The sequence below is a fragment of the Semicossyphus pulcher genome, unplaced genomic scaffold (genome assembly GCF_022749685.1).
Source record: "Semicossyphus pulcher isolate SPU_LCO1_2020_fin unplaced genomic scaffold, fSemPul1.0.p SCAF_23, whole genome shotgun sequence".
Classification (NCBI taxonomy): Eukaryota; Metazoa; Chordata; class Actinopteri; order Labriformes; family Labridae; genus Semicossyphus; species Semicossyphus pulcher.
The window spans coordinates 144,055-167,079 of NW_027211697.1; the positions used below are offsets into that span (position 1 = coordinate 144,055).

At 40.6% G+C, this 23,025-nt stretch overlaps 1 protein-coding gene across 1 annotated transcript; it reads right to left on the minus strand.

The window, feature by feature from the left end:
• Window positions 1-17: 17 nt before the first annotated feature.
• On the minus strand, window positions 18-19,584 carry cavin1a (caveolae associated protein 1a). The gene is made up of 2 exons (XM_069674775.1): window positions 18,777-19,584; window positions 18-3,150 (listed from the first exon to the last, which is right to left on the minus strand). Exons 1-2 carry the CDS (start codon window positions 19,269-19,271, stop codon window positions 2,386-2,388), a joined length of 1,260 nt encoding a protein of 419 aa, XP_069530876.1. The 5' UTR covers window positions 19,272-19,584; the 3' UTR covers window positions 18-2,385.
• Between the last annotated feature and the right edge of the window lie 3,441 nt (window positions 19,585-23,025).

Here is a 23,025-nt window from a genome sequence, read left to right on the forward strand (position 1 = left end):
AGGGCTGTAGGCCTATGTATTCAGTAAGCTTTTATTGGAGTGGTAACTGAAACAAGGACTTAAACACAACAGAGAAGGAAAGCTCATTTATTAGAGTATTAATCAATAACACAGAAGCACTTTTTGTCAAAATATGCATGGTGGCAAAAACACACATTTTATTTAAAAGGGACCAGTATATTACAAGTGTCTTAATGTGTAACCTGCCATACAATATGGATATTTTTGTCAAAACAAACAAAAAAAACTCCGATGTGATGCCACAGGTCTTTTATGATTTCCTTGCGGTTTTATAAAATGTAATGTTAGAGTACATGCACATACGTATTCCTCACAATCACAAACACACACACATATACATAAATACACACAGGCAGACATACACAACCTTTTTTCTCTGTCCCTCTCACTGTTCTCTACCATCCTCAGTGCTAAGAGGAAGCACTCTCCATAATTGCATTCCCTAGCCCATTGATTATTTTAATGGTGCTCCATGCTACATAGTGGGCTTCTGCGTGTCTATACCACATTAAGATCACAGACAGTCTCTAGGGATGAAAATAGAAGCTGTGCATTCACCTTCTTCCTTTCTGGAGTCCCTGTCCTGTGTGTATACCTTACATGATCAATATAGTCAAATATTGAACATTACCATTGCCAGCTGCTTCATGCTCAGAATTGTTACAATCTAATTACCATAGCTTCCTTTACTCCTGCACAACATCCTCTCTAACTTACAAACATAATTTCATCTTGTGAATTATGGCTATTATTCATCAGTGTGTACATTCAGAGGAAGTACACAATATTGCAAACTCTTTTTGAACTTAGTAATGCTTTTCAGGTGATCATTTACAGAAATGCATCTCCATATAAAATGTAGTATTGTGTTGTCTTACTTTAAGTGGATTTAGGACATTACATTTTATGCTTGCACATACCATGGGAAACTTAAACAGAGATGTGAAAATGCACTGTGATGAGCTATGACCATGGCGATCTAAGATATAGTACAGTAATGGTGACATTGGAATTGTTCTTCTCCTTCGTGCAAATGTTTGACTATGTGGAAGTTTGTAAGTACAACATGTCCAGATGCAATAAATAAACCATTGTGAATAATACATCAAATCATTGCTGTTAATGATTTTCAAACCGTGTTTTTAAGAATATATTGTAAAGATATACCACAGCAAAGGTTACATTCTCAATTTCATCAGCTTTGACTATTTCTTTGTATTGTAGCTGAAATTTATCATTTTTTAAAGACAAATAATTCCCCACAAAACACAACTTCACTTCACTTCAATTGTTTAAAGGCGTCATCATTCTTTACTGTCTTTTTTATCAAAGCATAAAAAATGTACATACAGGGTATTCACTTGCTGCCTTTGATGTGTTTATGATTGTTTCACTATTTACCTCTTGCAATTGCCTTTAACGCTGCTTATTTTCTAAGCAATTTGTGCTTATTGCTCGGAAGGTGCTCTATAAATAAAAAACATTATTATTAGGAGTATATCTTCTTCAAAAGAGTAAAACATTTGTCTTAAAATAAATTCTCCAACGCGGCTACAGGTGTTTAGTGTGATGCTGTCTGTAAGTGCTGTTAGTCATTCTGATAGTTAGATTGTTGTGTTTCAATGTTCCCAGTATAATCTGTCTGACATTATACTTCTACTTTAAGTCATTTACATTTGTAATTTACAATGACCAACAAAAAAATCATAGCTTGTGGCACAATGCCTGAGTGACTAGCAATAAATGAGCTTTATGCCCTCATGCGTTCTGCATGTCAGGCGTAATATTTTTGTCTCTGAAGACAAGGAAAAATATTTTATCACAACATTTCCTTTCCACCCTAAAACTTTCTAACTTCTTAATTATTATGTTTTGCATATGAACACATGACATCACTTAAACCTTCCATTATGCATACATCCCGCCATCAACCTCCCATTACCACCCCTAACAATGTGCATATTTTTCATGGAAAATATTACATTATACATTATATCTCAATAGCACAAACTATTTATATCTTTTTTTCCCTTATAGCCACTCAATGTATCAAACCAACAACAAACATCAAACACCCTTAGCATTCAAATCTAGTATAACCAGTCAGCCTGTAGCATGTTTCAAAGTTGATATAAATGCTTTGTTTTCTTATTGTATGCTAAATCGGAGCAAATATGAAAGTAATCCCTGTTTGGTACAATAAAAAGAGAACAGAAAACAAATGAGTTATCATAGATTATGATCACGTCTAGGAAGTCTCTACGACTAATATTGTGTCCTTGTGTTTAGATTCATTCATCAAGACTCTCTTCCCCTCTTCGTTCTTTCATCTCTCCATTCACAGATGTGCAGATCTGGGATGCTTTATTCGCTTTGGGCCTTCTTTAGGTGGTCTGGCTCCACCCTGACCAGCTGAGAGTCTTCAGTCACCTCCAACAGCGCCTCCATTTCTGGGCTGTCAACACTCACCAGCTCCCCTTCCTCCACCTCCACATGCACCCCAAGCCCGTTCTCCTCTCCGCCCGGCTGGCCCTCCGCTTTGGTGACCTCCTCCATCTCTGTGTTCTGCAACACCTCCTCCTCACCTTCTCGGATCTTCTTAACATGGAAGGTGAAGGGGGGCACGCGGTACACAGTTGTCTTGGAGCGAGCGTACATCGTGTGGTCAGGGGTTAGGGACTTCTTCACCTTGTCTTTGGAGGTCTTCATCTTCACCCTGCGCTCTGTGTTGGGGGTCATGCGGGTCCCGAGCTTGCCGATCTTCTTCTCCAGGCTGTGTTTCGTTTTCTCCAGGTTGTCACGGGTTTTCTGCCTTGTCTTTTCCAGGTTCTCCCGGGTTCTCTGCTTGGTCTTCTCCAAGTTCTCCTTGGTCTTAAGCTTGGTCTTCTCCATTTTCTCTTTGGAGAAGGCCTTCTTTATGTTGTCCACTTGCTGCTTGGTGGTGCGTTGGAGACGCTTGGTGCGTGACTCCTCAATAATCTCCTCAATCTCCACCTCTTCATCTGAATTGAGATTGTCTTGAAGGCCCTCTCTGCCCTCCTCAGGTATCTGCTCAAGGCCCTCCACGGCTGTAGCTTCGGCTACTGTCTCTGTCTTGGTTTTGGAGGACTTTGGTGGCTTCACTTGGTCCTAAGAGAGCAAAATAGGAAGAAAAAGAAAAACAGAAGACTATTAAGCCACAGCTGAATTACATTAAGAAATTAAGATGCGTTAATTGAATTAGATTTTCATTTTATATTTGTAACAATATAAAGACATGGTGCTGAAATTTCTAGATTGTATGTTTCATATAAAAAGAGGAATTTCATTTAATGTCATGTGAAAATGATCCTGAGAATTAGTGGCCCTTTGGGTGAGAAATGAAATTGATAAAGAGCATGGTTTTTAATAGTTTCATTTGTCATTTAAATGTTCACTGCTTCAATGCTTGTAGCTAGTGTAGAGTGCCATCTAGTGGTGACACTTATACCATCAAACACCTGCCAACAACTCCACAGTCATATTGAAACTAAATCCAAGAGGCTGTTACATCTAACCACAGGTGTATTTCCTGCCATTTTGCTAATACTTCTCTATCAAACTTCATTTTGACAAAATTCCTGATTTTCAATCAAATAAAACTGTCAACAAAGACGACTTCTTAATGTGATTATTCAGAAAAAAGTTTAAGAGTTGGTGGTTTGCGCAGATTCAATATGTATGTGTGTATAATCCGAAGTATATACTATCATTTCTACATGCAGACAGTCGCCCAGGTTTGGACCACCTCTTCTTTCTCGCTTTTTACTACCACTACTCTCAGCGTAACTGGAGGGTTTTCCAATGACTCAATATCTCTGCCTCTTGACATCTATATTCAAAGAACAAACTATCAGACGGTAAGGCTAACAACTGCCATCAATCAGTACTGAAGTAAAACACTTCCATAATTCTTGGCGGGATATTATTCCCTCTCACAGCATGTCTGTGACCCCCTGAGAGATTAGAGGTCTCATCCTGCCGTACCTCAGTACAACACATCTCTTTGCTCTATGGTTATCTACACTTAAATTAATGTGTAGATAAAGTCAGTGTTTTTACATTATTCCAACAGCAGATGGATGCATCATATAAACCAGAGTTCAACCTGTGAGAGTTTTATGCTGCTGTTTTTTTGTCAATTTTATTTCTTTAAGCTGTGACACTTTTGAACAGCTAAGATGATAAAATTAAACAGAGAGAACAATTGAAGAGCGGTTTTGAGATATTCACCATAAACATTTAATTATGTCCCCAGTTTTGTAATATTAACCCAGTGAACTGAATCTCCCACAGAAACAGTCACACAGATATTCAGCACTGATAGCAGATGTCTGTTTATCTTCTCCTCCAAAAGATTCAACACCTTTCCATTTGTAAAAAACAACAACAAACATGTTCATAAGGCAGCAATAACGTGTCAAATTAATCACCACCATCATGTCAACACATTGCATTTAGGCGTCACTTCCGACACAGGCGAGCACCTTAATCAACCCATCTCACTTGAAGCGTATTCACTCTTCCTTCCCCCCGCCTGGCTGTCACTTTTGATTAAATCTGATTTTACTCTCTGTGATTCTATTTTTTGCACCGCCTCCTCTCTGCTCTTTATGTGACACATAATACCAAGCCTGAGTTCCCCTCAGCCTACATGCTTTGCATTTTAATGAAAAAAACTGGTCCCTGAAATAAGACTGCTCACTTCAGAGAGAAATATCTTGCAACTCAGAATCTTGACATCAGAGGTGGGTTAGATAGAGATTACTCATACGATAGAGTACTGCAGTTTTGTATTGTTATGTCATTAGTTGTTTGCAATACTTATAGGAATAGTGGATCTTAATACTTCTTAAACTTCTGTAAGGAAAAACAAACACGTGTTAGACCATGTATTGGGCACGTGTCCCTTGGCAGTTCAAATATTGCCATGCGATCCTATCATAAAATGGACATTGCCTCCCTATCTGGTGCAGTGTATGGCGTGGGCCTGGTCGAGCAGCTCTGTGTGGGTTTATTTTGGGCTGGCCTTTCCCTCTCTCTGGATTCCATCTACCGTTCTCTGGCCACCAGCCACTGCAGCTTTCAGTCGCACAGACAACCCCCCCCCCACCACATAACACACTCCCCTCCCGCACAGCAACAGATAAACACAGCGCTCTGTCACCATGGCAACCAGCTGCTCATGTTTTCTCTGGTGGGTGGTGAAATTTAGATGGATAAACAGCTGATATCTCCGCAACAATTTACTGACATGGGGTTCTCAGTTGCTCTGAGTGCATTACAATATAATTAAAATAAATACTGCACCTGCTTTGCAGACATGCACACAGAGCAAAGGGAGGCTGAGCTGAAATTCTATTAACAATGAGAGATATTTTTAAGTGCATGAGCACATAACCCGCCTACAACATTTTCCCATAGGTTCTGTCGAGTGATATCACAGATACGACAAAACAGACTGAAACTCAAAGAATTCTAATTTGGCAATATAAAAACAAAAATTGATTGACTTGATGATATTAAAAAAATATACTTTCAAAGTGTCTCTTGTGTATTTAAAAGGTATAATGTCGAAGATTTTCATTTAAATAAATGTCTGTTAAGTCACTATCTATTGCCGAATGAGGTAACACAATGGTGATTGAGCCTGTGGCCCACTGATGAAAGCCTTTGCATTTTGCAGCATATAGTATTATTATGGACTGGGTCTATTGGGACATTCGCGGCAAAAAATCACAAGCGGCACCCAGTTAGTGACGTGTTTTCCATCACCCAGCAGTGGTTGGTCTGCCAGAAAGGGTAGGCGGAGCTAGGTCTCTGCAAGTGTTGCGAGTAAACAGTAATCTACTATGGCTGAACAAACAAAGAAAAGATCAATGACTACAGATACAACTTCAAAAATCCAAAGAAAAAGAAACAAATTTGACGCTCAGATGAAGCAAACAGTCTAAAAAAGAAAAGCGATCGTCAGCGAGGAAAATCAAGAGTTACAACCATTACAAAGGGAGAAAAAACATAGATGTCTGGTTAAATGAAGTATACTCCCACAGATACCGTTAATTTCCATTAGAGGCGCCAAAGAGAACGAAACTGAAATCGAGATTGAATCTTTAAGGAAAACACCCCTAAGGAAAGACAAACTGTGTTAAATACACAACAACAAATGCATAAGTCTGCATGAGTGTGAGTATTCATGCAGACACGTGCACATTCACTCTCACACACAGAAATGCAGACAGTTTTTTCCACGAAGCAGAACTATGAACACTGTTCATTAGAAGTAGCAGCTCAGGAAGCCTTCGCAGCCAATGGAAAAAGAGCAATGCACAGCATCCTGGGAACATCTGAGGTCATAAAAAACAGGGAAATTACATCAGCGTATAGGATCATGTCAGCTTCATACCTCACTAATGTGATGTACTGCTTAACCGAATTATTACCCAACTTACAAATACCAGACATCCAAACTATTCTCACTAAAACCTTAAGAGTGATGAAAAACAGAGCCCACTACATAAGGGAGGATTTCCATGCAGTACTTACTTACAGGCTCCTCCTGGTATTGGTCAAATATTAAGAATTAGCAAGTTTTTTACTCATGTTTAAACCTTGTGTTCCCATCCTTTATTCTTAAAAACTGTTCAATCAGTATTTACACAACTGAACAATTTGTATTTATTTTTGTCAGATAAAAAGTAACTTTTAATCTGTTATTAGACCTCCAAGCCTTTGGAAACCCATGAGCAAAAATAGAGCGTGCATGTTGGAACATTTTGTTTTTTACATTTTAAACCTTGACTCGGCCCACTGTCTCTGTGGAAACTATGATAAAAACAGCATAGCCTGTTTGGGTTTCCCTGCCTGATTAGAAAACAAGATAGTGGAAGCATGAGGAAGTGGATGGTAAGCCCATTAGTATTTCTGCGTTGCCTTCCTCTCTCCTCCCGCCTACCAGCAATGGAAAAGTCGACACTTTGACTAACTGTGTGTTTGTGAGTGTGTTTACTGACAGGTGCCGGGGGATTGGTGACTGAGTGTTTGTGTGCTCTACTCAAAGAGAAGGAGGTCTGTAGCTAATGTCCAAGAGTGGCGTGAATCGTAAACTCATGGAAAAGTTTGGCTAGAAAGAGTGGGAACTCTCCTTCTCTGAGTGTGTCCGTGTGAGGGAGTGTTTGATTGGCTCGGACAAGCCAACAACTGTGTGAGCTGACTCTCGGAGGTAGGCACGACACAGGGGACATATCGTATGAAAAAATCCCAGCAGACTGAGTTGGTTAAGAGCTAAGGCCAGAGACTACACGAGTTTAAGAATCCTAAAAGATCAAAAAATGTTTTTTATCACACATATAAGGAGAAATCTTTATTCTTTTCTCGAATTTCAAACATGCACACAGTGCAGGATATAAAAAAAAATAGCACATCACTCACTATAGGATATAATTAGGATTATCTGTGCTAGAGGGAGCATGTACCACCTCATGTGATATCGTATGGCCTCACTAATAAATTGCAGTGAAAAACAACAAAAGCAGACAGCTAAAAAGGTCAGAATGAGAAACCTGTTCGTTTGGCGTCAACAGCAACATGCTAGCTAACGCCTCGGGGCTAGAATGTTTACTGTTGCCTGGAAATCCCATCAGGGTCTCCTTCTCTCCTTCACACTCTAGCTGTAGTGGTCTGACAGAATGTAAAAGCTACTTAGTCAAACATATTAATTTCTAAACAAGCCCAAACAAACACGACTAATAACACAATTAATCAATCAATTGGTGCTGCTGATGGCTAAATTCACAGGCACGCTATGAAACAGGACACTACGCTATTCCATTGCATAGCTTCTGGTGTATTTATAATCAAAAGCAACATAGCGCTTTCCTCACATATACCAACTCATTTGGCCAACTTTGTGTTTTGGCTGTGGCCTCGTAGATGAAGAAAAAGTTGGGTAGATGCCGCCAGCAACGGTTGTCTATTCTTCAAGGAGAACTGGAGTTTGGATTATAGGCCTACCTGTTCGTTTGGCGTCAACAGCAACATGCTAGCTAACGCTTCGGGGCTAGAGTGTTTACTGTTGCCTGGAAATCCCATCAGGGTCTCCTTCTCTCCTTCACATTCTAGCTGTAGTGGTCTGACAGAATGTAAATCCTTTCTACTGGAGGTAAAGGATCTATAAAACTCTCACATTAACAGATAATACAGGTCTAACATCTGTATCGACCAAGTTTAGATTATAAAAACACAGCAAAGGAGACAGGTCAAGCTATTTTAGGGAATCATCGCGCATTATGGCATAATTAAAGCGTTGTTTTATCGGCGGAAAATATCGGCAGAAAAATGACATATCTGCCGACACTGATGTATCATTTTCAAGCCATAATCTGCAGATACTGATAACGTGCCGATAATATCGTGCATCCATAGTAATTATTAAATCAAAGATGTTCATATAATAACAGCAATGACTTTTTATGGTCTAAACATTATCAGAGACAAAATGTTTTCTGTATGACTCATTCGATGTCTCTGGGAAAATGTCATCACTGGCTGTTGCCATGGACAACAGAGCAAACTGTGTTATCAATCAGCACCAGAGACCTTCTCTGTCTCTCCATCTGCTGTTACAAGACCTTGAGCCCCCTGGTACTATATCAATGCTTGATCATTAATAATGTATTGTCAGAAATAAAATTAGATTTATACAGTTATATGTTAAAAAAATACACATTCATACATTCATGTGGGGTATAGAAATAGTATTTTTTTGTGTATATTTTTGAGTTTATTAATGTCTGTGTGATTAGAAAAAGGCAGCCATGTTGACCCTTGTTAAGACAACAAATATATCCACATAAACATTCACAATCCTGTTCCAGCTACATGCTTGCAGACTCTTAACAACTTGTTCCCTTGCAGATAAACACACACACGCGCAGACAGACACACACACACACACCATTCCCTTTAAGGCAGTGTGATGAAAGGCCTCTCCGGTGAGTCACAGGAGCAGCTGTCTGATCCTGTCCAGTCGTCGCAGCTGTGCACTTAGCTTTCACAATGACTGATATCACTGACCCATATGCCCCACCAGGAGGGAAAAGGCCAAGTGAGTGATTGACATGAAACAGAGGTGGAGGTTTGCGTGTAAGAGCCCTGTAGAGGACTGAATTGCAATGCTTTGATCCCTAAAGAGTGCTTCAAGGCTAAAATAAGGTCGCTAATGTGCTCTGGTCATTAATATTGATGCCACCCACACTCCTAAAAAAAGGCTCAAACAATTCACAGATGAGTGCACCAGCCGCCCACTAACTCAGGCATTTTGGGTGACTCATATGACTGAGGGCACAATTTGAATTCTGTTCCATAAAGCTCTCTCATCCCTTTTAGAACAAGCTCCTCTGATGGTGCTATGTTTAAATATCCTTCAGGTAATGGAAACATTGACAAACAATGCAGCTCTGTCTGCAGGCAGATTCATTCAAAGAGAGGGCCTCTGTGTGCCATATAGCCAGCATGGCGATGTCATGTTGCAGTCCACACCACAGGAAGGGAGTTCCTGGGTTTTTCTGTCACAGTGATTTGTGATTTCACACACAGGGACCTGAAGGGGAAACCCTTTTCCACAGCTCAGTCTTCCCACATCCATAACTCTGAAACCACTGGAATCCCAGATCCCATGCAAAGACAGAAAACGTACTTTTCCATATACGCCTCTGTGTGTCTGGCAGCGGCACTGCTGGAATACGTTATATAACCATCCCTTTCTCTCTAATAGTGTCATCCATACTGACACTAAATAGGCACAGTCAGCCAGATTTAACATCTCTCTGTTCAAATGTCCCATTCATTGAAACATTAGAAAGCAACAACGAGAATTTTCATGTGATGTGCGGATAAGTGAGGGAATATGTTAGCTGCCAACATGAAAACACTGCTGGACTCAAACTTAGGAAACTATAACTACTCAATTACATAAGGCCAATATAATGATTAATGACTAAAGACTGCCAAACAACACCTGGGGGTTCAAGTAGGAAGGCAGCCAGTCAGCCACACTGCTTTGCTTCATTTGAATTGTGCTCTAGTAGTGAAATGCAATGACACGGACATTACGGATGGAAAAAATGAGCTGCTTTTTTTGTATCAACTTGCAACGAGAAGGTTTCTTGTTATCATAACGCTCTGCTAGACTCAACTTTAACTTTGTTTTACTAAAAATGAAATCATATAGTCAGTAGTTTCACCTTCAAAGTTTGCCTCGTACGCTGACAACATAATTGAGGTATGATGTCTATTATTTATAGATTAATAATTCTAAGCATCCATGTGCATGCAAAATCTAATCCCAAGGGTACCAAACCCACAGGGACTCCTGGCACACGCTCTGTGACAGCCTATAACTCACATACCAGTGACAAGAACGGCGAGCCGCCACAGCGGCAGTGGGAAATATACCACCATGGTAACCTGACTGTTGCACTTTAGACTGAAGGTTTGCACATACCAGACTGCACTTTCTCACGCAACCTCTTTAGTAACAGAGATAACACTTATTTATTCTAACAGTGAATACATGCATGCCTTTTGTATTACTAAAATAAAGAAATGTATTAAAAAAATCTCTAGTAGTATCTATATTTACAGGTAGTTTCAGTTTTAAGTACAATGTGAACCCAAAAGCTACTTAGTCAAACATCATTTGTAATCAAGCCCAAACAAACACGCCTAATAACACAATTAATCAATCAATTGGTGCTGCTGATGGCTAAATTCACAGGCACGCTATGAAACAGGACACTACGCTATTCCATTGCATAGCTGCTGGTGTATTTATAATCAAAAGCAACATAGCGCTTTCCTCACATATACCAACTCATTTGGCCAACTTTGTGTTTTGGCTGTGGCCTCGTAGATGAAGGGTGTGACTACAAATCTTGGAATAAACAGCAGGGAGGGTATCAGCGGCCTTCAGTGTGATGTTGTTTGAGGATGGGGACACATTTCTGTTGGCTAGCCAAGACGCGGGATGACAACTATAACTGTTCAAATCTACGGCTGACCTGATCGCTCTCCCAGCTGGTGGTTCCTGTCCGCTGCTGTGGGATGTTTGTTAAGAAACGAGGGGTACTGATACGAGGGGTGTCTTTATAGATGGAATAAGCTGCCGTACAACAAAAAGTAGTCCCTTTCTGTCCCTGAACAACTTCTTTGTCCTCCAAACAACAAAAATACAAAACATATGAAAGTCTTCTCAATTCACTGTAAGAATATCACACATGTAAAACACTATAAGTGCTGTGGGAGACTTTGGTTAAATCAAAAATAATAGGTCCCCCCTTAAAACAACCAAGAAATAAGCACCTACTGTGGACGGACAGATCTAATTATAGACGATAATAATAATACACGTGCAGTGTTTCCACCTGTTGGACGAGCAGGGATCCTCTTTCTGCTGTAAAAACTGTATCGCCTAATGACAGGAGCACAGGGAAGGCTACTGTAACACTATCAGCAGTTCCTCCTGTAGCTAACACACACACACACACACACACACACACACACACACACACACATACACACACGCCACAGAGTGTTTTCTCTGGGTCTGAGAAAGCAGAGCAAAGAGCAAATGTACTGTATATATAACTACAGCAGTCTAAATATTCCATACCACCTTCGTCCTTTGTCAGTTATTAGTGTTTAAAATGGTCATACATATTTTCATTATATATATGAAAGCTTGAAAATGTGTCTTTGCTTTTTCATAACATAAGCTTACGTAGGTTTTTACATAAGTGACGAAAAAAGAAAAACATAGGGAAAGATATCAGAGGATGCTTTCAGGAACACTTCTGTTTTCAGAGCACCCTCATTTTACACGTGACATCAAAGACAGGTGGCTCTTTAAAGCTAGGACAATGGTTTTGATCTTTGTTAAATATATAAGAATCACAAACGAAAAAGAATAAAGTATTGTACTTGCTTGGAGCTGAACTCACTTACACCATGTGGACTACTAAATGTGTGTAAGACTGAGACAGAGAAAGAGAGAGGATCATGTTTCGGGATCTGACTCCGAGATGTTGTTGTTTACTGCTAAAAGATGAGAGAAAGGGACAAGAAGTATTTTAATATTTTAGGGAAACGATATCCGAAGATGAAAGATCAAAATCATGTCATGTCTGTGCACAAAATATGAAGCTACTGCTAGCTTAGAAGCTACTGCTAGCTTAGCTTATCCCAAAGACCGGAGACAGTTGGTAACAGCTAACGTAGCCTTGTCTAGAAGCTAGCTAGCTTTTGTTTGTTTAAACCGTACAGATACTAAAGTGTAAAAGCACACGCTTGTACCCAAGTATTTCTTGACCAGGTGCAGTAACTTCCTAAATTTTCCTCTGGTTACCTGACTCAAACTTTCTGTGACAAAACGATTCCAGGGAGCGACTTTTCCGAGAAAAAAATACATATTTTTTTTACATTTGTGCACAGCAAACAAACAGAAAATGTTTTGGGGAGTTTTATGCTGTTCATTTAGAGGTTCTGCTTCGTTACAGAGCTTCTGGACAGAGCAGGGCTAGCGGTCTCCCCTTATTTCCTGTCCATGTGCTAACAAGCTAACAGGTTGATAACTGTAGAATCATATTTAGCATACTGTAGGCATGAGTGGTATCATTAAACTATTCCTTGAACAACATTTAGCAGACTCACTTGATATTTTTTTTATCATGAATCTCAACGCCTGCTAGTATGCACCCCACAAACATGATCTACTAGACAAAGTTTGACATGCAGAGGCTCTCACGCCACCAAGTAATGGAACTCAGGACCGGCTCTACATAGAAGCTGACATGCAACAGTGAAATGTTGAGCCTGCCAGATATCTTTCCACCAGCATGGAAAGAGAGGAGCGCAGCAGGGGGAAAGGACAGAGAGGAGAGGCTGGTGTGCACGAGTAGTATCTGAGTGCTGCAGAAAATACTGAATGAGCGGTGCTCTTGGTTCTGGAGCAGAGTTGAGTGGGAGAAGACCAGGCTGAGCTGATAGAGGGATGGACAGTGGAGAGAAACAGAGAAGAAGGGAGGAGAACAAGTGGGCATGTTGGCAGGAGAAGCGGAGAGATGCCAGCGGGTTGAATCACATCTCTAACTTGGTGCTGCTGGTCGAGTAGTCGTTGCTCTTAAATGCAAGCTATTGGCCAAGTGCTTTATAACTGCCACTTTCTGTAATGAGGCTGAGATCTGATTTGTGCCTGAAAAATGCAGCAAGCTGAAGTGGCAAAAAAGCCTTGGCTGGAGCTCCATGTCTGGAGTAAGAGGAATTGAGTTATTACATAGTCTGGGCAGGGCTATAAGCTATTAAAGAGAGGTGGGCTGGGCTGGTGGCGAGGCTTGTTGGCTGGGATCTGAGCTGCGGAGGCTCTATGAGGCCGGTGTGGAATAAGTAGACTGTAACTGAGAGGTCTTACATCTCCATGATAGAGTCCACCACATGGCTATCACTGTCCTTGAGCTGCAGCCAAACACACCCTGATTCCAGACACACAGCAGTACTGTCTCACACCCTGACGGACGTACACTCTCACATTGCATGACCAGGATTAATCCTCATAATTAAATACATAATGCACATTGTGGAACACGCACGTTGCCTCCAGTTCTGACCGGCTGAGCCACAGTATAAAGGTATCTAATTAAAGCACACATTTCCCCTTAGAGCTAAAATGAGCTCTCGTACTAGAGCTCGTATCACACGTAAACCACTGGCTGAGTGTGTATGTCCACTGAATGATGCTATTTAAAGGGCAACTTCACACATGTTACATGTCAGAGGATGGCCATGCCCACTCTCGATACAGTGGCCATGCCAGAAAGAGTGTTGCAAGAAAATAAGAGTTGCATTTTGGGAAATGTAGGGACATTTTGAATAAACTTATAAAATAAAAAAATTGTGATTGGCTGCAATGACGTTTCTTCACAAAGTTTGTTGTTGTCAGTTGTTAAAGTTGTAGATGCTGAGACTCTAAGGACTCCTGTCGTGCAGCCAGACCGGGGCACATGTGGAGGGTTAGGCTGAGATGGAGCTCGAGCCAGCTGAAGTTTTTTTAGCCAGCACCAGTTTAAGCCAGCTGAAAGCCGAACGAATGCCGGACCTGCCTGCTCTGTCTGATCTGAGGATGAGCAGGGCACTCAGCTATTAAAGGCAGGGCACCACCACTGCGACAGCTGTCCGGCAAAATGATACCTTTTTCTTCTTCACTTATGAATTGACAGCTGTGAAACTAAAATATGATCACTAATACTGAAAACATTTTAATGGTTGTTTTTCATATCAATAAATGTTTGTTAAGTCTCTATCTATTGCTGAATGAGGTAACACAATGGTGATTGAGCCCACTGATGAAAGCCTTTGCATTTGCAGATTTACAGACTGGGAAACTTTCGTAGAAAAAAATCACAAGCGGCGCCCAGCTAGTGACGCATTTTCCATCACCCAGCAGTGGTTGGTCTGCCAGAGAGGGTAGGCGGACCTAAGCGGCTGCTTTTCCGGTCTCTGCAAGCGTTTCGAGTAAACAGTAATCTACTATGGCTGAACAAACAAAGAAAAGACTTCAAAAAAAGGTGAAAATACAAAGAAAAAGAAACAAATTCAACGCTCAGATGACCGGGACCACTGAGGAAAATCAATCGTTACAACCAGAGCCAAGTGTGGACGTCCCGCATGCGACACTGTTGGGATATCTGGGAAGTGTGCTCCCGCAATTACCGTTTATCGCCATAGATGCCGCCAAAGAGAACAGAACTGAGATCTTCAAGATTACAACTTTAACGTTTATAAGCTTAAACGAGGCTATCACCTTTTAGCTGCTCAAAAGCACAACTCTTGAATTGAACATAGAGTTGTTGCTGAAACAGCGGAGGCTCTACGGGGGCATTTAAAACGTCCAATCATTATATTAAAACCATTACGGGGCTTTAGTGAGAAAGCCACAATGTTATTCATAAATCTTTTCAGTGTATTTTCTGCTAATTGCTTTTAGAAAACACTAAAACAGGAAATTAGAGGCTGAAATAAATCATTGAAATGGCTGTCAATATGAGCATAACAAGTAACAGAGAATAAACGTGATTCATCTCGAGCAGTTATGTTTCTCATGGAATGATGATCAGCCTTTAACAGACATATCACAATCTGAGCAGGAAACTCAGGGGAGGTGTGAAAGCAGAGACCCCCTCAGATCAGCAGCCATCTGTGTTCCTCAGAGATCTGATGACAGACGGGTTGTTCCTTGTTCGACAGGGTCACTTCCGAGGGATTTGTAATTCTAAAATCCGGAGAGGTTGACCTAATGATGAGAGATGTGCAACAGTTGTCCCTAACATGCGTTTCAAATTCTACACGCCCAGAATAAAAGCACATATAAATATAAATAGCACGATTGTGTTTGTGATGAGGATTTTCTTTGCTGATCCCTTTGATCAAGAGTGACAGTGACACTTTAAGTCTCATGGGAATCCATTGTTAAAGCAATACTCAAATATCTATAGATATAGATAGACTGAGACCTGTTAAAAGCATTGTGATGCATATCTGAGATGTAATGTTGGAAATTCACAAATTACAATTACTTGAGTACAGAACGATTTTGATGCACTTTGCTCGAGAACTTTTATTTTACACTACATTATGTTAGATCCAACATCAAATTCACTCACAACAGCAATCTTGGTTTACTTAACCGCCCACAGACCCATCCAATATTAGATCAACTTATGTGATTGGCCAGAGCTGAATCAGGCCAGATTGTAATATGTCTAAAAATGGGGGCTAGATGTATCTGCCAGAACACAAACACATTTGTTTGGTTCCCAGGCTAATTTTGTAGTTTTACTGCACTACATTTTAGGGGAAATATCTGTAGCCTAGTTACTAATGACTTTTAAGATTCAAATTATTGCTACAAAATATAATCAACTAATAATTCATGATATTTAACTATAAACTTAAAGATACAATCTAGAATATTTCAGTTTTATGCTCTTGAGCGCCACTTCCCAATTTAACCAGACGTCTACGGCTGGCTCCCTTTGTCATGGTTCTAACTGATTTTCCTCGCTTTCCTTTGTAGACTGTTTGCCTTCATCTGAGCGTCCAACTTGTTTCTTTTTCTTTGTATTTTCACTTATTTCTGAAGTTGTATCTGTAGTCATCAATCTTTTCTTTGTTTGTTCAGCCATAGTACAAAATGGAGGTGCAGCCACTTAGCTCCACCTAAACTGTCTGACAGACCAACCCCTGCTGGGTGATGGAAAACGCCGCTTGTGATTCTTTCCACGAATGTCGCCAAAGGCTTTCATCAGTGGGCCATAGGCTCAATCACCATTGTGTTAGCTCATTCGGCGATAGATAGAGACTTAACAGACACAAAATCTTCGAGATTATCACTTTAAATACTCTGCAGTCTAAAATAGCTCAAATTAGGCCCACCTTAACCACCTGCAATATAAGTGTTGCTTAGAAATTGATGTATCAATAATTATCACCTAACAGTATGACACCTGAAAGTGGCTTTTCTGCATAAAGAGAACTTTTACTTTTGGTACTTAAGGTATAATTAGATTCTAAAACTTTGAATGCAGGACTTGTCCTTGCAACAGAATCCTGTGGTATTGATGCTTTCTTTTTTTTAAAGATTATTTTCTGGGGTGCTTTTTGCTTTTATTGTAGAGGACAGCTGAAGATAGACAGGAAATGTGGGGAGTAGAGACTACCGCCCCATGGTATTGATACTTAACTGAATTAAAACATCTGCCGACTTCCTCAACTACAGCTGACATGTAATGTACATTTGGCAAACACGTCTCCGAAGCCCCTCGCGGGTTATCGTGCGTGCCACCATGGTTGCAGGTTTAATTATAAAGCGTCGCTGTTGGAGTTCTTGCGTGACAGAAACTCTATTCTCAGGCTGAGTGACAGAGGAGAAAAATAGTTAAAGCAGAGTGAACTTCCTGCTCAGCAAAAGTAATGCTGCAAAAATGTTTCACTTGTCTTACTCAAATTTAAGCTTCACTTGACATTGACACTGCGAGTGAAAGGCAATACTGATCAGGAATGGCCACACACACACTCTCACACACACACTGCTGTTACTGTACCTGTGGGGACACTTCACTAGCTTGCATTTATTCTAAGGACGCTTCATGTATTTTAAACCACAACCACATGCATTACCCGACCCCTGATCTCATCCATAACTTGACTCTAACGTTGCCCCGCTCTAACACATTAACACACAAACAGACGGTGGAAAGGGGTGAAACCTGACTGAGAGCCAGTGTTGATTTGCAACGGTGCCAATATCTGACCAGCTTATCTGTCGCTCAATTAAACTGGACACGCTGCAGCCACAAATAGATCATGGGAGTTTAAAACAGCTTCTGCAACATGGAAGCTTCAGCGCCGTCCTCTCCACATCAGACAGTGATAGAGCATTACAGCGGAGACAACACCAACAGGAAGTCTCTTAGATTGATGAGTTTAAATAACAAACATTTTTTTAATGAAACCCAAACAGCGAGATCTGCATTCTTCTTACTTCCTGTAACATCAGCGCGCTACTTCCTGTACATTCCTGCTGAAAAGGCACGCACTTTACCGCCCCACAGAGTCGCAAACAGCAGGAGGCACCTGCTTTACAGCGTAATTTATTAAGGCTGAGTATCTATGATTGGATTTCCGTTAGATACCAATAGTGTAACCTGCTCCCACAGTGGACGTCCCAGGAGGGGGGCGCGGGACGGGGGAGAAAGTGTGCCTGTCAATAGAGATTCTAAAGGAAGCTAAACACACGAGAATGTAACAACCCTCATCTTTTTTTAGATTACTAATTGAAGAACTTATGATGTAATGTGCGTAACGTAGCTACGACTGATGTTTCTTTAGCTCTTCTAGATCAAAGGGCACAAGACAGAAGCTACGCCCCCCCGCCCCAATAATCAGGTGTTTATAAAAACGACATCTTCATCTCACACGGCTGCAGCCTGCCAACTATCTATCTCTGAGCACTCCTCTCTCTGAGGTGGGGCGTGGGTCCTGTCTCAAGTAGCCCCTCATGCCTGTGTTTATAGGCCTTATATTTTTATTTACACCCACCAGTCTTTATATAGTGTCACTCAGTAACCATGGAGGCCTGTGGAGTGAGAGAGATCACTATCTGCCGTCTTTTTCCATGGAGGCTACGAGCTCTCACGGAGCCCTTCCCTCACTGAGCATGAAAACTAAAAACATCCAGCAGCTCCTGAATAGTCGAGCGCAGTCTTTGTAAAAGTTACGGCCTCGTTTAGGAAAAAGTGATTCAGACGTTTATGTCACGGAAACCACGGAGCTAAAGCTTTGCCCAGCATCCTCCATCCTGAGAAACTATTACGCCTCTTTTCACTGACGAGGGTGAACTCACGCTGCAGTGTGACTCTAACGCTCTGTGAGGTGATGTCACAAGTCGCTCTGGCAGCTCCTCAGGTTACATTTTTAATACACTTCTAACTGTGATTTGGGATTTGGGGAATAAAACACATTCCTTTCTGGGACTTACATTTAAAATTGTGAGTGTAACTTCAGCAAATTCATGTTAAAAGCCGCATGTAAAATAATAATAACAATATTCTCATAAAAAGAGTTTTGACTCCAACTTTATCCACCCTGTGATGATAACAAAAAGAGACACACAGTGCTGCCCTCACCTGGTAGATGAGGACTTTGAAGTTGCGTCTCTTGAGCAGCTCGTTCTCGTTGTTCTCCAGCTTCTTGATCTGGCCCGCCTGCTTCTCCAGGTTGCTGCGCACCGTCTTCACGTTGACGCTGACCTTGCGAACCTTCTCCAGCATCTTGTTGACGGTGTTGGCTGTGCCGATGTGGTTCTTCGACAGCTTGGCCAGCTCCCCTTGGATGGTTGACACTGACTTCTCCATGGACTCCTGCCGAGCCTCCAGCCCGTTCTGGGTCACCTGGATCTGGTCTACCACCCCGATGATTTTGTCTAGCAGGGACAGAACCATGACCCCGTTCATCTGCGCCTCACTCTTGCCTCCGGGGCCGGTGGCCAGCACCAGGTCCACCTCCTCAGCTGGGTCGTCTTCATCCACTGCTGGCTCTGTGGCAGCACCCACCAGAGCGACCTCGTCATCGTCATACGGCACTTCAAGTTGGTGCTCCTTCTTGACACCTGCATCCGCCATGGCTGTCAACTGCAAACACAAACAGGCTGCTCACTACAGATAAAAATACACTACTGAAAGTCAACCTGCAGGAGCCACGCTGCTCTGTCCCTAATACTCTCTCTTTTCTTCAGCAACTTTCTTAAACTCTTTACTACTCTACTTTCCTCTAAAACTTTCTCTTCACCCTCGGTCTCGCTCACTGTCTCTCTCTCTCTCTCTCTCTCTATCTCTCTCTCTCTCTCTCTCTCTCTCTCTGCCTCTGCTCTGGGATGCCAGCCAGCCAAGGGGAATAGGGCCTCTCACAGCTGAGGCATGTGTGCCCCGACTCAAATGCCTCCGCTCCCTGTGAAACCACCCAGTCAATCTTTTCCCTTCTTACACCCGGCCCCCCGCCCACGGCTCCCCCTACTGCTCCACCCTGTTCTGTCCCCACAGGGCAGCGTATGTCCAGACCCCACCTCCTGTGGTGACACACTCTTCTCAAACAGTGGAAAGCAAGGACCACCAGAGACCAGTGCCTCTAAAGACCAGTGAATTTTGACAATTCAAGTTATATTCTTAAAAGTAAGACATTTTTAAAAAATTAAACAAAGCAAAGTTTTACTAGTGAAGGGAAAATAAAAAAAATATTTGTAACTGTTCTGCTTTCTATTCCACAGAATATTCAACTTCAATTTTAAAACTGCTCATTGTCTTTTTTATTATTATTACTACTTAAAATTGAATAATTTTAAAGGCATCTATAAAGTAAAGTCTGATAAATGTTTTGGTTCTTACTTACCATGTCTGTTATTTCTAGATTAATTGAAAAGAGTCTGGGGTGTCGCACATTGTCATTCGAAATTCTGTAAAAAAAAATAATGATGTGGTTTTGACAAACAATCTGCATTAATATTTGTATTATTCCCAATGAAGAAAGTGGTGATTTCTAACCGTTAACATTTCCGACCAATCAGCATGGTTATTTGCTTCCGTTTGGTCACATTATTTTGAAAGCGTACACCGGAAGTACTACTATCCTAGAAAGGCTAACTTAACAGTTCTTTGGCCGCTTCACGGTCTCAACCAGACAACCTAAATCTTTCGAAATACAATTAATACCAAACGTTATTCTGCTTGTTGTTATCAGATAAAACTATACTTATAAAGAGCTGTATATATATACATTAATACTGGTTTTCCTGATATTTGCATTCAGAACGGCGTTTTGTGGAATTTACAGTTGACCGGAGGACATATATTTAGAATCATGGCCGTTTACTGCCCTCTAGCGGCCACAGACAAGAACTGCGACACCCGCCAAGATAGCGTCAACGGAGCCATGCTAGCATAATAACACTTCTGGTCAATATTTTCGAAATTAAGTGACCTATACCAAGCAATTGAAAACAGACTTCTGTAGTTATTTATCTTTCTCATCACTGTTAAACTTTTGGTGACTTTCAACAACTTAGTCTTTTTCAGAACTTTATTGGAAGTCAAAAATTATTTGAAATTTTGCACTGCTATGTTACAAATCTATTAAATAAATATTGGTTAAGTATAGGTTATTATAGTGAAAGGTTATAACCTATACTTTATTTACTGGTATATACCATAGACTTTATATGTACTCATATATACTGGTATGAGTTCTGGTCATTATTATCAAAGTTATTACATGAAATTAACATAATATAAGTATTCTAACTAATAATAAGCTGTAAATGTTGATATTTATAACACACTGTTATCGGCACTCTGTGAGGCTCTACCATTGATTTAATATCTTGCTATATCTAGCTTTTATATCTAGCTAGATAGCATCAAGTGCCCACTGGTGGTCAAAATGGGTACTGCAAGTTGACATTAAATTTGTAAAGTTAACCTCAATACTGAAATGACAGCGTATTTTAGCTTCCGGTGGCTGTCTTCAAAATACAATGACCACACAACAGAAATCGGAAATTATCATTAATATTAAAAAGTAACTTATCGTTAGCTGTGTTTCTAATAAGATAAGATACACTTTATTGATCCCCAAAAGGAGAAATGCAGACACACTGTTAGGAAACAACTTGGTAATGACAATACATATTACCTTAGTCCAAATTTTTGTCCATCTCCAATCACTTTCTTAGCGGCGACGGCTCGGCGATGTCTTCGAAGGGCAACGGGCTACAACTATCTGGCTCGCAGGTTTTTAAAGAAATGTATGGATAACTTTCTGAAAGCCGGGGAGCTGCTACTAATGAGCAATAACGGCGTGTAAGTAAGCTAGCTACCTTCATCTATCTTCCAAGCAATTTTGGCATCAGAATTTGAACGAGCCTGGTGGTCTATTGCCCTCTAGCGGTCATAATCACACATTACAACTGAACGCCACTCGCGTCAAGGCAGACGTTGTAGAATGGCACTGTTTCCGGTTACTGTATTCAAAATAAAGTTAACGTTAGCAAGCATGTAGCTACATTCATTCACCACCAGAGGGTGCATGCTAACGACCGGACGTTGAAATTGCAGCCATCTATTTCATAATTTTTCTTTCTTTATTGAATGCAGTTCTTTGAAGAAAGACTGCTTTACAGGTTTTTTTTTCTTCTTCATGGGAAATCATGATTTATTTCAAATTTCATCAAAATATAGTACAATGTCAAAGCTAGCTTACACAAACACTTGCTTGTTTAATATCTTTAACTGTAAATATTATTTGATATTTAGAAAAATATACTGGCATTAGCACTTTGTGAGGCTAAATCACAGATTTAAAACGATTTATAGCTATGGGCTAGATGTACAGTCTTTGGGCTAGATAGCGTCGAGTGCCCTCTTGTGGCCAAAAAGTGGAACAACAAGCTAACATTAAACATCAAGTTATAATCAAATCTAAATGACAGCGTATTTCAACTTCCGGTTTATTTTCAAAGTACATGACATTTCGGAAATTTCAAGTGCATAAATTATCCTGAAATCATCGTCTGTCCAATTGAACTAAATTAATTCAATAAATAAAGACGGACAAACTGTTTATTATCATATTAATTAGCTTAATATGTGGAAGTAACACATAGCCATACTTGTGGTACTGGTTTATCCGTATGTTTAATGTAGAACCATTGTTCGCCAACATCTTAAAAATGATGACAATAAATCCTACCTTTGTCAAGATGTTTTGTCCGTCTCCTCCAGTCACTTCCTTGGCGGCGGTGATACAGCGACGTGCAACGTTATGGTTGTTGATCCCGACAGAGTGGCCGTGCTAGTGCTTACTTGCTAATAGGTTTTGCCACAGGAGATTGGTAACTTTCTGACTAAAGGGATGCCGTGTCATTCAAGCAAAACTCAAGATCATAATAAAAAAACACAGCGGGTAAGACCGATAGCTATCTACATTTAATTACAAAACAATGTCAGTTTAAGAGTTACTATAAGTTACTCTGCCCTCTCGTGGTCACAATTAGTAATTACGACTAAACGCCACTAGCGTCAAGGCAGACGTACTAGAAGTGAATATTTTCCGGTTTAAACATATATTATGCTAGCATTCAGCTACATACTTTGACCACCAGGAGACAGTATGTGCTTTTATACAGACATTAATTCAAATTGCAGCCATCAACGATATAGTTAACTTTATTTATTTCTGTCTTTTAATATGTGTGCATTTGATTGTTAAGTTTCTTACATTGCGGAGAGCATAACTCACATTTATTAAGAAAAAATGATGAAAAGATCATTTGTAATCACACAATGATGAAAACGAGTGTAAATAAAGAGACGGACGTGTAAATAA

Excerpts from the sequence above, each read along its gene's own strand:
- cavin1a (XM_069674775.1), bottom strand. The coding sequence starts at position 19,271 with ATGGCGGATGCAGGTGTCAAGAAGGAGCACCAACTTGAAGTGCCGTAT. Across the intron at positions 3,151-18,776 it reads TCAAAGTCCTCATCTACCAG|GACCAAGTGAAGCCACCAAA; the intron begins GTGAGGGCAGCA and ends TTGCTCTCTTAG.